General features: G+C 51.4%; 1 protein-coding gene across 1 annotated transcript; it reads right to left on the bottom strand.

The window, feature by feature from the left end:
• Positions 1–6815: 6815 nt before the first annotated feature.
• On the bottom strand, positions 6816–8789 carry LOC119300646. The gene is made up of 2 exons (XM_037577548.1): positions 8408–8789; positions 6816–8221 (listed from the first exon to the last, which is right to left on the bottom strand). Exon 2 carries the CDS (start codon positions 8162–8164, stop codon positions 6995–6997), a length of 1170 nt encoding a protein of 389 aa, XP_037433445.1. The 5' UTR covers positions 8165–8221; positions 8408–8789; the 3' UTR covers positions 6816–6994.
• Between the last annotated feature and the right edge of the window lie 8465 nt (positions 8790–17254).

Raw genomic sequence — 17254 nt, 5'->3', positions numbered from 1 at the left:
CACGACAAGACGGCGTCGACCTGCTGGAAGAGGGCCGGCTGTTGGCACTCAGCCGGTCCAGCATCTACCAGCAGAGCCTGCGCAGATACTATAACAGGAAGGTCAGGCCGAGATCTTTCCAAGAGGGCGACCTTGTGCTCCGACTGATCCAGCGAACAGCCGGCCAGCACAAGCTGTCGGCGCCTTGGGAAGGCCCTTTCATCATCAGCAAAGTGCTGGACAACGACTCCTACTACCTGATTGACGCTCAGAAGCCCCGAGCACGCAAGAGGGACGACTCCGGCAAAGAGACAGAGCGGCCATGGAATGCAAATCTCCTTCGAAGATTTTACAGCTGATGCAGTATGTATCACGTTACCTTTTGTATTAAAGTACCAAGACTTCGGGCCCCCCGAGACGAGTTCGGGGACTGCCCTCTTTTGTCTATATGATAAAAATGATGCCTACGAGTATGTTACTCTTTGTTATGCCGCTTGGCACCGGGCTCGACAGGTCGGCCCGGGGACTTGCCGCCTTGCACTATGAAATGCTTCCTGCAGCCGGACAAGTAGTGTGTGGCGCCTAAGCCATCTCTTGTCAGAAGCCGCAGCTCGCAGAGCGACTGTACGATGGGTAGGAGTAAGGTAGAATGGGCGTTCGCATGAAAAATGGCTAAGGATTCAAAGCATAAAACATAGCTTAAGCCGACTTCCAGCCTTCCTTTTTTCTTTTCGCAAACCGACTATTAAGCAGTCGGCTCACCGCCTTCTATTCAACTTGCTCAAAAACTCTAAAATGGCTAAGTACTTGCCTTTCCAAAGTAGCCAAGCATTTGATTCAACGGCAGTCCGCAGAGCGGCTGTCCGACTGGCAAGACGGCAATTAAGAGAAGGCGGCAAAGAAAAAAGCCAAAAGAGCAATGAGCAAGAAAAGATAGAATTCGGATAAATATTTACATAACATAGGCCCTTGGCCGAATCTTCGAGCAGAAGTTCAAAATACACCCCGCGGGTGGAATTGTGCGAATTAACAAGTTCTTCAAAGACTACTAAAGCAGATAAAATAAAGATGGCAGCTTAGGAAGCGGCAAACGGATTCGGAGGGTCGGAGGAGACGACAGCGTTGGGCGTTGGGGCGGCCGGCTGGGCAGTCTCGGCTTGATCGCCTCCGGCGGCAGTCGACTTGGTCGCACGCGGCTCGTTGCTGGAGGCACGGTCGAGCTGAGGCTGGCCGTCCGCTCCGTCTTCTGGTACTTCCGTCTCGCCTCCGTCCTCCGCCTCGCCTTCCTCCTCGACGCTGGAGCCGATCACCTCCGCCGAGTCCTCGCCGTAGTCTGGGTTCATCCCAACCCACTCCGGCGGTACCTCCTCGCCGTCTTCAGCCCGCTTGGGGACGAAGATGCTGGTGTCGGTGTACTCGGCGATCGCCGCGGCACGCTTGACGAGGGCGTCTTCCGCGGCTGCCAGCTCCGGCTGGGCCTCTGACCAGAGTGTGGCCAGCCGGTCTAGGTCCAGCCCCGGATACCAAGCCTTGACGAACTCCAAGGCCCGGCGCGCTCCAGCTCGGGCCGAGGAACCTTTCCAGGCCTCAAGATGACCAGCCGCGACCTCCAGCCAGTCGACAGTCCGACTGGGGGTGCGCGGAGCTTGCATGTCTGGCAACAAGGCAACAATCGCCTGGGCGCCGACACGTTGAAGCCGGCGCAGCATCCGGTGAGCCGGCCGAAGGCGAGCCTCGATGCTCAGGATATGCTCATCAAGGATTCGGGGGGCGTCGGCGGCGATCTCTGCGCCTTCCTCCCTCCGACCTTCATGGTCAGCCTCGATGGCTTGGATGGCGGCCTGCGAGTGCCCAGGGAAGAAGTCTGCCAAGACGGAAAGAATGAAGAAGCAAGTCAAAAATCAGGAGTCGGCACGACTTATAATCGGCAGCTTGAAGAAAGAAAGTAAAGAAACTCACAATCAACGATGTCTTCAATCTCATGGAAGCCGGAGGCCAGCGATGCCTCCTTGTCAAACCAGGAGGAGCGCTCGCTTGCGAACTCGGCCAGGAGGCGGTCTCCGTTTCTTCCGCCTCCTTCTGCGTCTTCTTGAGCAGATCCTGCTGCTCTGCCAATTGTGCGGCCAGCTGATCGCGCTCTGCGGCGAGCTTGCCGCACTCCTCCTCCTTGGCGCGCAACGCGGAGTTGGCTTTGCTCAGCTGCTGTTGAAGAGCAGCGTTGGCTTTTGAAGAGAAGGAAGAAAGAAGGCGTTAAGTCATCAATAAAGGAGGTTGCCGGGGAGATCCGGCCCGACTGCTCAGCAGTCGGCCCGAATCTCGGGGACTACAGCCCGCGGGTGCGCCAGCGCGCCCCCGCAAAGAAGAAAAAGGACTCACTCCGGCTCTCCGACAAGTCGGCGGTCCGCTTGCCCAGCTCTTCAACGTTGTGGTTGAAGGCAGTGACACGGAGGTTGTGGTAGTCCTGCGACAAGTATTTCAGACAAAAGTTAGTACCCGGAACTCACCAATTGAAAGTTTCGGGCCGCCTGCTCAGCAGTAGGTCCGAAACTCGGGGACTACACCCAGTGGGTGCGCTGGCGCGCCCCCACAGAGAGGAATAAGAAAACAAGGACCAACGAGAAAGCATACTCGGACGGCTGCCCACGATGCCAGGTACGCCTTGGTGCAGTTCTGGATGGCGTCGCCCTCAGCTCGCAGCTTCATCTGGACGTCCAGAAGCGCCTGGTTCAGCGGCCCCGTGCCACCTCCTCGCACCCACCCAATGGGCGCGGCGCTCGTCGCTTCGGCATCTGGGATCGCCGAGCTGGCGGTGCCGGCCTCCAGGGGGCGTGGCGCCGAAGTCGCCTTCTCAAGACGGCGGCGCGTTGGCGCGCCGACTTGAAGGAGTAGCCTTGCCACGGCCTCATCTTCAGTCGGCGGCACCGGCGGGTCCGCCGGCTATTTGCCTTGCGCGCTCCCAGACGGCGGTGGAGGTGGCGGCGGAACGATCACGTCCGGCATGGAGGAGTCGCCGCCTTCCCTCTCCATGATGGGGTTCTCGCCGCCAGCTTCCCCAGACTGCCCCGTGAACTCCGGAGGCGGCGGCGCAGAGTTCAGAGGGGTGACGAACACCGCCGTTGGCGGTGCGCGGCCTCCTCAGCTTGCCGCTTTGTCGCGCCGGTGGCTTCGGCCTCCGCCAGCTTCTTTTTGGCGGAGGCCTCCGCCTTCTCGGCCTCCACCTTCTCCAGGCGGGCAGCTTCTTCCTCATTGCGCTTCTCCTGCGAGTTCCGCTCCGCCGCCTCCCGGAGGTCAGCGGCGGGGTCAATCCGCCGAGTGGTGGCGGACGTCTCCGCTGACCCCATGACGGAGGCGGCGACAACCCTCTCAAGAGTGAGGGGAGCCCTGAAGCGAGGGAAGCAAGTAAAAGACTCAGACAAAGTCACAAAGAAAGAATAAAGCGTTAAGACGGAATACTCACGCGGAGACCAGTGGCGGCTTCTTTACTTCCTTGCGGAAGCGGCTGGCCTTCGCGGTCGCTTCGTCCCGCTTGGTCGCCGCAGCCGAACTCTTGGGCTTCTTCGGCCGACTGCCGAACAAGGTCGGCACAGCCCTGCGCTTCTTCCCGCCGCCTGGAGCACCCGACGCGGCAGAAGAGCCCGCGCCGGGATAGCTAGCTCCTGGCCGGTGGCGGGGGGCGACCTCCTCATCATCATCAGGCCAGTCCTTTGGACTGGCCCCGAGCCGCGGGCCGCCTCCTCCCTCGGCGTCGTCTTCCAAAGCCGCCGCCCCCAGATCGGGGTCGTCGACGTCGCTCTCCGCCCGATCGGCAAGGAACTCGCGGGCCGGCCCCGTGGTGCCGGCTGGTGGATGGAGGAGGGGATTCTGACCAAAGCCGACTGGTCAGGTCGCATAAAACAAACTCGGCAAGAAAGAAGACAATTCAAAGAAAGAAAGAAAAGGCAACTCACTGTGGGTGGGGGGTTGGCGCGGGAGTACGGCTCCTTGCCGAACCGCCAGTCCTCCAGGAGCTTGCTGTCTGAGAGGTAGTTCACCACGTAGACCACCTCCTCGTGAGGCATGTCCTTGGTGCACATCCGATTCGGGTCACGGTGCCCGCTCATTTGGCATATCATGTGGGGGCGACCTTGGAGCGGGAGAACTCGGCGCGCCACGAAGGCAGCCAGCAGGTCCGGACCAGTCAAGCCCTCCGACTGCGTCAGCACTCGGAGTCGCGTGATGGCGCCAGCTCCCGCAAGCATCAGCGACTTGGCCCGGTACGACCAGTTGGGCAGTCTCCCAGCCGGCGGGCCGGCTTCGAAAGCCGGTAGGTTGACCCAATTGCCCTTCACGAAGACGCTCTTCACGTAGAAGTACGATCGCTGCCACATCTTCACCGACTTTATCAACTTCATGGTGGGGAAGGGGTTGTCGGCCCCCGACCTCCGCACGGCGATGAACGCGCCGCACTGAGCCGGCACGCCTGCAGCCTGGGTGCCGAGCTTGGAGTAGAAGAACTCCCCCCAGAGCTCGAGGGTGGGGAGGACTCCGAGAAAGCCTTCACACAGGGCCACAAAGGCGGACAACAGCACCACCGTGTTGGACGTGAGGTGGTGCGGCTGGAGGCCGTAGAACTCCAGAAAGGAGCGGAAGAAGCTGCTCGCCGGTAGCCCCAATCCGCGCAGGCAGTGCGAGCGGAAGATAACCCGCTCGCCCTCCTCCGGCGCCGGAGAGATCTCCCCCCTCGGTGCAAGGCGTACCCGCACGTAATCTTCACCGGGGAGCCGACGAGTCTTGCGCAGGAACTCGATGTGGTCGTCATGGACTTCTGAGCCATCCCAGGTGCCGGAATGCACCGAAGGAGGCGCGGCGGCAGAAGAAGAACTCATCGTGAGCGGGTCGCCGCGGCGTTCGGCAAAGCTTGGGCGCGCGGCGATGCGAGGAAGAAGAAGAAGAAGAAGTGAAAGGAGTAGCGTGGAGGAGGGACGCGCGTGCTCTGCCGCGCCCTCCCTCCTCCCCCTACTTATAGCCTCATGGGCTGCGAAGCTGAGGGGGCGGTCGTGGGATTTACTGCGCCCATGACCCCACGACCCCCACGTTTCCACGACAAAAGTTACTGCGCGCAGTAACTTCACGGGAATCCCAACCGTCCGCTCAGGCCACAGCGGATCCGCCCGAGCGTCGAGGCGCGGTAATGGCGGGCCCCGCCTACGGGCCTGTCCCATCACGCGCGTAGGCTGGCAGACTGGCCCGGCCGCGTGTTGCCACGTGATAGGCCCAAAACGGGCGGCAGCCTGGAAGCTTAGCCAGCACGCTACTTGGATCCCGCCGCGACGTTCGAAATATTGTGCAAGTCAGAGTTGGGCGAGTCCGACTCCTTCTAGTCGGCTTGGCAGAAGTCAAGCAAGATCCATGTCTCGGGCATCCGGAAAGAGAAACTGCTGAGGCTCCTCGGCCGATCGTCCGCGGCGCCTCATCAGCTTCGGGGACTACTGTCGGAGTAATGGGCCACGGGTAGGCTAATCCGAGTCCCAGAACCTTTCAAGACATCGGGGCAGGCCGCGCCCCTCAAGACCCCAGGACAAAGAGCCGCCTTCTGAGAAGTCAGCGGCAAGGCAACCGACTAGCCACTCGCGGCCGAGTCCCAGGAACAACTTCAGGATAAGCCGACTTCTGACTGACGACTTCCCGAGAAGCCGGTCTTGGGGAGTCGGCCCGCGACTCCAACAAACCCCATGTCCTCATCAAGAGGGACAGGACAGGGGAGTGGCTACAGTGAAGCCTGCTCTCACCCCTTTCCAGAGGTAGGCATGGCCACAGTACGCCGTACCCGCGGGGATCTCCGTGGGGCGTGGCACTGTTGCCATGCCGGCCCTGACATCAGCACCAGTGGACCAAATCCTGCGCCCACGGCGGCTTGTCTGTACGACCCTGGGGCGGCGGGTCCCACCAGCCAGCGGGACCCCAGAAGACGGCAAGGGCGCCACCAGTCGGACCCGTTGGGAGTCGGCCCCCGAGAGTCGGCCAGCCCCTCCCCCGGGGCCCACGCGCCATTAACCAGATGTGACGGAGAGTGGCAATAGTGATCGCCCGTCAAGCGGCAGGGCTGTTGTCACGACTCCATGACCAAGCCCGCGTCATTAGAAGCACGGCTACACTAATCAGCAGCCGGTAAGACCCGCCCGCGGCGGACGCGGCCTATCGGCTCCGTACCGAGCCAGTCGACGGGGCCCACCAGTCGGCGGGCCCCAGCAGTCGGCGGAGAAGACGGAGGCCGGAGGCACTGACGGCTGGGCCCGCGCCCAGCCGAATTACCATTGTACCCCTGGGGGTGGTAGGCCTATATAAACCCCCAGGGCACCCATGCAAAGGGTTGGAATCCATTAGCACTAGACCAGATGATATAGGAAGGAGGGAGCTAGCCTTGCCTTCTCCTACCTCCAGGAAACAGCTCAAGGAGCAACCGTGTAAACACTTTGGCATAGTGATCATGTGGAGACCCCGTAGAGCAGCAGTAGGGGTATTATCTCCTCGGAGAACCCTGAAACTGGGTAAGATTTGCCGGCGTGCATGTCTTCGCCTCATCCCGTTTCCAGGCATCGGCGACGTTCTACTCGCCCCCACCATGATAAGCCATTCTTTGGCATATGTCGCATCCAACCCCCGACAATGTGATTGACCGTAACTATTATTTTACAGGTCTTTGTTTTTTTTTCCTCTTAAAAAGCATATACAGGATAATGTGGTGTAATGAGCGGCTATAGCCGCCCCATGCGCCGGAATTTTAGCCGGCCAACCGGCGCTCTAGCTGTGGCCTTTGGACAAGGGGTTAAGATTACAAGACGCTGAAGATGAAGTGATTCCATGCAATCATCGAACATATAATTTCTTTTATAAATTTACAAAATGCTTAGAGAAAACATCAACTTTTGCTTTCAACTCTGCCTGATTGAACTAGCAGAAACAGCGGATGTCATCACTCTAGAATCAACCCAAGGACAAACAAAACGAAACATTGGTGCAGTGCGGCTGCTGAACCCTACTTTCCAATCTTGGAGATGAGAGATTCAAAAGCCCCAACCAGGGACTTGACCCTGCTCCTCCTGCTCTTGGCCAGCTTGCTCGCCGTCTCCTCGATCAGGTTGTTAGACAGCCTCCGGCTCTTCTTCCTCTCCAGCGTCTTTTGGTGCCTCAGCGTCAACTCCGGCACCACGAAGCCCGCGTGTGCGCCGCCGGACAGGCCGCTCCCTCGCCTCCGCAGGCTCCTGGCCCTGAGCTGGATGCCGCCGCTGGACTCCTCGCCGGCTGCTCTCCCCTTTCTGAACCTGAGCCGCGTGGGCTTCTCTTGTTCGGATGGGAGGACGGGTGCCGTGCTGCTCTTGGAGCGCAGCTTGAAGGTGGCCGAGTTATTGGTCGCTTGTCGGGTGAACGGGAAGCGCACCGATCGGCTGCTGATGCTCATGCTCTTGGCCCTCCGATGTGCCCTGCTTGATTCAGCAATGGCAGCACGCTCTTCTTGGTCAGGAGTGTAGAGTGACTTCCCCTGCTTAACATCACCAGTTGTGTCACCCTGGACAATTTCCTTGTTTTCGACGGGCAGTGTCATGGGTTTCTTCGCTTTCGGTGGCTTTACACTCTCTGTTCTCTTGCCAGCCTCCTTCTTGTCAGCGGCGGCTTGAGGCTTCTTGATGGAGGCCTTCCCGGTGAGCGTCGACCTGACGGTCTTAGCCAGCCTCTTGTTCAGTGATTCGGTTGGGTTCTTGACAGGAGTCTCCGGATGGGTGGTCTTGGCAAATGGTGTTTTCCCCTTCATCACATCCCTCTTCTTCTTCCTCCCATCAGGTTGTTGATGAGATGGTCCATCGGCAGGAGCAGGAGCTGGCACTGCGTCATAGGCCACGATGTCCTTCCACTCAACAACAATCTCGCTCCCACCGGCCGGCGTATCGGCCTTGTCGGGTTTGCTGAAATCTACGACACGCCTACGTGACACCGACCGTACCTTGACCAGCCTTCTCTTTTGGTTCTGGTCATCCGAAGCTGATGGCTGCTGCTTCTTCCGGGGTTTGGGTTGGGCCCTTGGAGCTTCCTGTTTCTCCACGAACGCGTGATGGCCGCCGTGCTTGCACGCATCGTGGCACGACCCGGTCGATGGCCGAAGATAGTTGGGGACGGGCTTGGCGCCGCCTTTTCCAGTCATGACCTCCATCGGTGACAAATGATTCCCTCCCTCGATCCAGCTGATTTCTAATTCAGTAGACTCAATCTGAAACAGAGTGCTAGTATTAGGTGAGCAGCTAACTAGTACGTATGCACGACGCAGTTGATGAGAAAATACAAGCACGACTGCTTGATTATTAGGGCCAAAAAGGTATCCCTAATTTCCGTGAACCAACAGGCCGTGTCACCAAAAGAAGCTAGTAGAAATCAAGCAGGGACAGCAAGAACTCACCGATGCCCGCTTCACTCGCCGCGCTCCATTCTTCTGGACCAAAGCCAGAAACAAATAGCAAAATCCTGCTAAGAAGAAGAAGAAGAAGAAGAAGAAGAAGAAGAAGAAGAAGAAGAAGAAGAGGCTGTTCTTGTTGATTTCTCGGTGGACTGGTCAAGCGGGCCTGGTGCTAGCGCAGGTCAGAACACGCCGGTGAGGCGTATATGTAGGTCTACCATGCGCATGTGGTAGGAGACGATCGGGCCAAGGAAAGGAGATGAATTGATGGTGTCGGTGTTGGTCGTAGCTGAGCTTCATAATTCCTCCTTTAACTAATGTCCTTGAGACTCGAACAAGGAAGGAAGGAGCTTGTTCAACCAGAACCAGGCGAGGGAGGAGGCGGTCAAATACGGCGGGAGCAAGTGCTTGATTGGATCCATTTGAATATGACGTGGGAAAAGGTTAGGCGGGTTCTGTTCTGACTACTAGTCTTCAGGACCCCACACGCAAGTCTCACCTTAGAAAACTCTGCCCGGTTTCAATTTTCGATAAAGACCATTTTTATTGACTCAAAATGTAGCAATCAATCGGATACAAAACATGTTGAGTATCATCCGGCCTCTACATAACTAAAATGCACACAACTAAACAAAAATAAACTAAAAGAAGATAAAAAAAGCGACATATCTACAACAGCAGGATCATATAGGACCGACACTATGCTAGGTCGAAGGAGGTGGTGCACCAATCCGGAGATTATGCTGTCACCCATGCTGGGTGAAGACCTCAAACCGCGTACGCACTGCCTTGAACAATGTTTGATACGTTGTTCGGTGTAGTGTAGACCACGTACAAATCAAGTGTGTACAGCGGAAAACAACCTGCAAAGGAGAGGTGTTTTTGCCCTCGAAAATCAAATCATTTCCACATAGTCAGAGAGTGTTTTGAACCTATTTGAAATTCCGTCCAACCAATGACCAAAAATATTAGCAACACTTGTGGGCGGATATAAACTGGACGCTATTTGGATGACTGACCATGCTGAACACGCAAACTTGCATTGAAAAAAGAGGTGTTTGATTGTCTCTCATGAGTATGAAAACTACACTTCTTTCGTGCCAATTGCGATGGGAAGATTGTCTGTGGTTAGCACAACTCCTCTTCGAAGATACCACATGAAGATTTTAACTTTTAGTGGAATTTTCATCGTCCAAATTTTCTTGTTATTATCCACTGGGACCTCTGAATGCGTGAGCGCATGGTATATAGAGTCAACTGTGAAGGACCCAGATGTAGTGAGGTTCTAGCGAAACACGTCCCGTCCATGTGTCAGGTTAATCGACTCCAATTGAGATAATAGATTTTGCCATGACATAAGACGAGGGCCAATCAAATCCCGCCTAAAAGAAATATTCGGCGGGAACGAACTAAGCACCTGCACTAGAGTATCATGCTTATCACGAACAATGCGGTACAAAGCTAGATATTGTTCTCGGAGGCTGGCATTGCCTAGCCAGTTGTCCTCCCAGAAACGAATCTCTGGCCCATCTTTTATCGCGAAGGATCCAAAGCAGAAAAGGTTTTTCTTTGCCACCATTAGACCAGCCCAAAAGTGTGAGTCACCATGTTTCCAATAGGCCCGTGACACAACTTTTTGGCCTAGATACTTATTACACAACAGGGCTTGCCAAACGCCATCCTCAGTAAGTAGTTTGAACAACCATTTACTAAGTAAGGCATCATTCCTGACCTGAAGGTCATGAATGCCAAGTCCATCTTGGTCTTTCGGCCTAGAAACCACGCTCCATTTGGCAAGCCTATATTTTTTCTTTTCACTGTCCCCTCGCCAAAAGAATCTGGATCTGAAATAATCCAGCCTCTGCAAGACCACTTTTTGGGAGTTGGAGAAAAAGATCATATAGAGAACCATATTTGTGAGGATCAAGTTGATTAAGACCAGTCGTCCTCCAACGAAGAGCAACTTGCCTTTCCAGCTGCTCAACCGTTTCTCTAAGCGCTACTCTACATGTTTCCACTTCGCTTTCCAAGGCCGCACCACCACACGCTCATGGCAGCGAACACAACAACCATATGGTTCTCAGTTTGAGGGTGCACCACCTAGGAACCCACATGCCTCGACGGCTTCCTCACCTGCTATTCGCAATCAAGATAAGAGGCCATCAGCTACAGCAGGAGTATCCTCTGCTCCACCTCCAGAAAAGAGTTCTACACGCATCAGCGACATTCGATGCCACAAGTGCAAAGGAAGAGGTCATATTTCTTCGGAATGTCCAAGCAAACGAACTATGATAATCAATGAACGAGGTGAATGGGAGTCTGAAAGTGACCCTGAAGGTGGCAATAATGAAGTGGAAGAGGAGCGAGGTTGGGAAGTAGGAGGAACTATTTTATCTCACGAAGAACTTCATGGTGAAGCTTTGGTTGTATGTCGTCCACTTAATGCCCAAGTTGTGGAGGGGGAAAAGGGGCAGCGACATAATCTTTTCCACACTCGTCGCCTTATCAACTCAAACATATGTCGAGTGATTGTTGATAGTGGCAGCTGCAACAATATTGCAAGCACGGAGATGGTCGAGAAGCTTCAATTGCAAACAAAACGACACCCACATCTATACCGCATGCAATGGCTGAATGATTGTGGCGCAATTAAGGTGATTAGCAACGTGCGAATACCAATTTCAGTAGGAACATATCAAGATGATGTTGAGTGTGATATGGTGCCGATGCATGCTTGTCACTTGCTTCTTGGACGACCGTGGTTGCATGACCGTGATGTGCAAATCAGCGAGCGTGCGAATCGCTTATGTTTTGTCCATAGAGGAGAAAAGTTCACTTGGCTGCCCATGACACCTGAGGAAGTCTATCTTGATGAGATGCAAAGAAAAAGGAAAGAAAAAGGGTGAGAGTGATCATACACAACGAGTGAGCCACCAACATAGTGAGGGAGTGTTTCCACATCCAAAAGCTCCACAGCCAAATATGACCAAGCCCCGGGAAAAAGAGGGATTAGTTATGACAGCTAGGAAAAGGGATATGGGGGAATTGAGAGAACCTAATACTCCATTCTTTGTACTCCTGTACAAGGAAACTTTCTTGGCTGCTAACGATTTACCCTCAACTCTTCCTACTGTTGTTCTTTATCTTTTGCAGGAGTATGAGGATGTGTTTCCCAAGGAGGTACCACCTAGTTTGCCACCGAAGCGGGGCATTGAGCACCAAATCGACTTGGTTCCGGGCGCCCCACTACCAAACCGGCCAGCGTATCGAGCAAACCCAGAGGATATGAAGGAAATTGAGAGGCAAGTAGAAGATCTTCTTAACAGAGGGTATGTAAGGGAAAGTCTTTCTCCTTGTGATGTTCCCATAATTTTAGTTCCAAAGAAAGATGGTACCATGCGCATGTGCACTGATTGTAGATCCGTTAACAACATAACTATGAGATATTGGCACCCTATTCCTAGGCTCGATGACATGCTTGATGAACTTTGTGGCTCCACCATATTTTCTAAAATTGATTTGCGAAGTGGTTACCACCAAATAAGAATGAAAGAGGGTGACGAATGGAAAACTACTTTTAAGACAAAATTTGGCTTGTATGAATGGTTGGTTATGCCTTTTGGATTAACGAATGCACCTAGTACTTTCATGAGATTGATGAATCATGTCCTTAGATCCTTCGTTGGAAAATTTGTAGTGGTTTACTTTGATGATATATTGATTTATAGAAAAACTTTGGAGGATCATGTTGTACATATAAAATGTGTGCTTGCTGTCCTACGGGAGGAAAAGTTGTATGCTAACGTGGAAAAGCGCACATTTTGCACTAACAAGGTTGTGTTTCTTGGCTTTGTTGTTTCAGCAAAAGGTGTGGAGGTCAATGAAGAGAAGATCAAGGCTATTCATGAGTGGATGGCTCCATAAAATGTGAGCCAAGTACATAGCTTCCTCGGACTTGCCGGTTTCTACCGCCGGGTTGTGAAGGATTTCAGCACCTTTGCTGCACCCATGAATGAGTTAACGAAGAAAGACACTCCATTCCAATGGGGTGATGCCCAAGACAAGTCCTTCCAAGAACTGAAGATGAGATTAACATCAGCCCCATTGCTTTCACTTCCTGATTTTGGTAAGACATTTGAGATTAAATGTGATGCAAGTGGTGTTGGCATTGGTGGAGTACTCATGCAAGAAGGTAAACCCATCGCCTATTTTAGTGAGAAGCTTAATGGTCCAACTCTTAATTATTATGTCTATGATAAAGAATTGTATGCACTTGTTCGATCTTTGGAAACATGGCAGCATTACTTGTGGCCAAAAGAGTTTGTAATACATTCTGACCATGAATCTTTAAAACATCTAAAGGGCCAACTAAAACTGAACCATAGACATGCAAAATGAAGTGAGTTCATAGAGTCTTTTCCTTATATTGTCAAGTACAAGAAAGGGAAGGATAACGTTGTTGCCGATGCATTGTCTAGGCATCACATTTTACTTTCCCAACTTGATGTTAAAATCCTTGGTTTAGAAAGAATCAAAGAATTGTATGCTACCGACTCATACTTTGTTAAACCATTTTCAAAGTGTAACAAGGGAAAAGGATGGGAGAAGTTTCACTTGCATGATGGATTTCTATTTCAAGCTAACAAATTGTTCATCCCAGGTTGTTCTGTTCGTTTGTTGCTCTTGCAGGAGGCTCACGCTGGTGGTCTCATGGGATATTTTGGAGCCAAGAAAACTGAAAGGGTGCACGTTGATCAGTTCTTTTGGCCACGCATAAGATGTGACGTGGAACGCTACATGATGAGGTGCGAGATTTTTCACAAAGCTAAGTCCCGCTTGAATCCTCATGGTTTATATACTCCTCTATCTATCCCGAATACTTCGTGGGAAGATATTTCTATAGATTTTGTTCTTGGTTTACCACGGACTAAGAGGGGGAGTGACTCGGTGTTTGTGGTAGTTGATCGTTTTAGCAAAATGGCACATTTTATCCCATGTCATAAGAGCAATGATGCTTCACACATTGCTGATCTATTTTTCAGGGAAGTTGTGCGACTACATGGAGTACCACGCAAGATTGTGTCAGACCGTGACACCAAATTTCTGAGCTACTTTTGGAAGACCTTATGGGGAAAACTCGGCACCAAGCTCCTATTTTCCATGACATGCCACCCACAAACTGATGGACAGACTGAAGTTGTCAACCGGACGTTGTCCATGATGCTGCGAGTAGTCCTGAAGAAGAATTTGAAGATGTGGAAAGATTGCCTACCTCATGTAGAGTTCGCTATAACAGGGCGGTACATTTGACCACTAAATTTTGGCCATTTGAACTTGTTCATGGCTTCAAACCTATTGCTCCCATCGATCTTTTGCCTTTACCACTGTAGGAACGAACTAGCCTTGGTGCCAGTAAGCGTGCTGATTTCGTTAAGAAACTTCATGCCCAGGCAAAGGAGAACATTGAGAAAATGACTGGACACTATGCAAAGCGGGTAAACAAGACCAGGAAGAAGCTGGTGTTCGAGCAAGGCGATTTGGTATGGGTACACCTTCAGAAGGACCGTTTTCCTGAGCAACGCAAGTGCAAGTTGCAGCCACGCAGTGATGGACCATTTGCGGTGCTCGAGTGAATCAACGACAATGCTTACAAGATCGATCTTCCAGAAGAATATGGTGTTAGCCCAACTTTCAATGTCTCCGATCTTTCCGCATACTTTGGATCTTTAGAGTCGAGGACGACTCCTTCTCAAGAGGGGGAGGATGATGAGGACATCCCAACCATGGGCACCACACCACCAACCATCAACGGTCCAATCACAAGAAGTCGCGCAATGCAAATACATGATCAGGTTAATGCTAACTTAAGTCTATCATTTGACCTTGAAAACATGGTTGTGCTTTCACCTCCTTTGTTGTTGGTTGAACTCAGGTGCGATGTCGAAGAAGGCCAAACACATTTTAGTCCGTGCAAAACAATGTTTTACGGCGAGGAAACAAAGTTAGGAATTCATGAAGAACGAGTTGTCTGCTGAAGAAACATTGTTCCGATTCTGACGAAACAATGTTTTGCACGAGTTTGGATATCCCAACTTGCGAAAGGTTTCCAGAACTCGGGTTTTCTGCTGAAGGAAACATTGTTCGACCCCAGTGAACAATGTTTGGTCGGGAAGTGCCAACCACCTCCAACGACATTTTTCCAGAAGCTACCTCATTAAGTCTTGAAGCCATTTAGTCAAACAAAGATGGTTCACTTTCACACCTAAGCTGGTTCCAGAAGCTAGTTCTCTTTCACACCTATCCAGGGGGGTTGTCCCGATTATAAATAGGCTAGCTCTTCCCTTCGTTGGGGACTTTTCGCCATTTTATCAAAGACCAAAGACATAGACTCCTCCTGAGATTGGAGAGCTCTTGTTATCCTTATTCTCGTGATTCCTTGAGAAATTGCTCCTAATTCGTGCTCCACGACTAGATCGTGTTGTTTGTGTTAGAGTTCATGGTTTCCCTTGCGGATTGCACCTATCCCGTGCTCCACGACTTGAGCGTGGTTGTGTGGGGTAGTATTGCGGGTTGTGGATCGGCGAATGTTCGGATTGCAAGCTTCGGTGAGAATCCTCCTCGTCGGGTCATAATCTCTCATTTTCCATTTTTCGGCTGCTTGCAGCTAGTTACCCCCATCCATTTATCGATCCTACACCGTGAAGATCGGACCTCCCCTTGAACTCCCTCTTCTTCGAAGACGGGGTCGCATCACCAGTGCTTGTTATCCCTTACAACATGCCTCCGAATGTCTGCACCAAAGAATCAAACTACATGATGGCCTTGCTCATCCCAGGTGCAAAAAGTCCTGGAAAGGATTTTGATTTATTCATGGAGCCTCCTGTGGAGGAACTTTAACAGCTATGGAGGGGTGTTCTCACTCGATATAGCAACCCATCAGCTGATTTCTTTCTGCGTGCTGTTATAATTTGGTGCATCCATGATTATCCGGCTTTGGGCACTATGTCAGGGTGAACGACACATGGTTACAATGCATGTGTTCGCTGTGACAGGAATTCGCTATCATATGCAATACTTAGCAAGATCTGTTACATTGGACACCATCGTTTCCTTGCCAAGGACAAGCCACATCCTACAAAATACCGAAGACATGTGTTCAATGCAAAGCATGAAAATCATGATGCGCCAAAGAGGCTCACCGCCAATGAGTTGCAAGTGGAATTAGAGAAGGTCAGGCATATTACGCCAGGAAACCATCCTGGTAATGGTAGCAGGAAAAGGAAGCATGGCAGGGCAGAAGAGAGATTATTGTTTACCCGCAGGTCCACTTTGTGGGACTTGGAGTATTGGAAAGATTTGGATCTGCGACATAATCTTGATGTGATGCACATCGAGAAAATATATGTGACAGCATTATCCGCACACTTCTTAATATTGAAGGCAAGATGAAAGATACCTTAAAATCTAGGATTGATTTGACACACCTGGGTATTAGACAGGATTTGCAGGTGCAAGATGAAGGTAAACCACGGGATATGGCACGAGCTGTGTACGTCTTGAACAAGGTAAAAAGAAAAGAATTCTGAAAGGTCCTGTCATGTGTGAGATTCCCACATGGATTTGCTTCCAACCTAGAAAGGAGAGTCAGTGCAGATGGAAACAAGGTACAAGGGTTGAAAACTCATGACTGCCACATCCTACTTCAAAGGGTTTTTACCTGTTATCCTTAGAGGATTGGGCCGCCCTGACTTATACAGAGCAGTTGCAGAGTTGGGACAATTCTTTAGGGAACTCTGCAGTAGAAATATCAGGGTAGATGCTTTGGATCACCTTAGAGACAAGATACCAACTATCCTATGCAACCTTGAGAAGATATATCCTCCAGCCTTCTTTGATGTGATGGTGCATTTGGCTGTTCATCTACCTGATGAGGCACTACTTAGAGGTCCAGTACAGTATGGCTGGATGTACCCTATTGAAAGGTGGCTAGGCACTTTCAAGGGCTATGTTAGGAACAGAGCTAGACCTGAGGGTTCCATTGCAGAGGCCTACATTTCTACATAAGCGTTGACTTTCTGCTCAAAATACATTGAAACAGCTGATCAGCTTAGCAAAGAGGTGGGTGAAGACAATCCCGGGCTTAATGTTTTTGATTATTCTGTTCGAGTTACAGGGAAGAGTCGACAAGAGGACAAACCTAAATATTTGGACAAAATGGTTTGGTGTTGAATAACTGTTCTGAGATACTACCTTATATCAAGTAAGTGCTAAGTACTGCAGCTTATACATCATAATCTACTAAACTTGCAGCACATTCTTATATATTTAGATGTTTGACGCGATCACTATGTTGTGCAACATCTACAAAAAGGAGTTACTGCCACAAAATCCAAGAAACATTGACAAACTGGTTATGGCAGGATTTGCGAAATGGTTCAAGATCCATGTAAGCTTTTGAATTGCACTGTTAGTTTTTTTTAATATATTGAGTACATAAGATGACCAGCTTGTCTATTTTGTAACCATAGGTTAAGAAGATGCGGGAGGATGGGCAGGCAGTTGATGATGCCCTTTCTCACTAGCAATGGGTCATGATACTCCGGTAAGACATTATGAATCTTGCGTTGTTGGAGATGTGCGCTACAACACCCTTGCACACGACGAAGGCAGGAAGACACAAAACAGTGCCATCATGAGCACGAATATGTATGACAGAGAGACAACTGAAATGTATACTAACATAACAGACATTGTTCAGTTGCAGTATATCTCCAGTTTCGAGGATCATCGGTGTGTGGTTCTGTTGTGTTGTCATTGGTATAACCTATTTTCCAGAGCTGATGATTATTT

The sequence above is a fragment of the Triticum dicoccoides genome, chromosome 5A, assembly GCF_002162155.2.
Source record: "Triticum dicoccoides isolate Atlit2015 ecotype Zavitan chromosome 5A, WEW_v2.0, whole genome shotgun sequence".
NCBI lineage: Eukaryota > Viridiplantae > Streptophyta > Magnoliopsida > Poales > Poaceae > Triticum > Triticum dicoccoides.
This window is presented reverse-complemented; position numbering and strand designations above follow the sequence as displayed.

What these genes read in the sequence shown, in the direction of transcription:
- LOC119300646 (XM_037577548.1), bottom strand. Translation starts at nt 8,164, where the DNA reads ATGGAGGTCATGACTGGAAAAGGCGGCGCCAAGCCCGTCCCCAACTAT.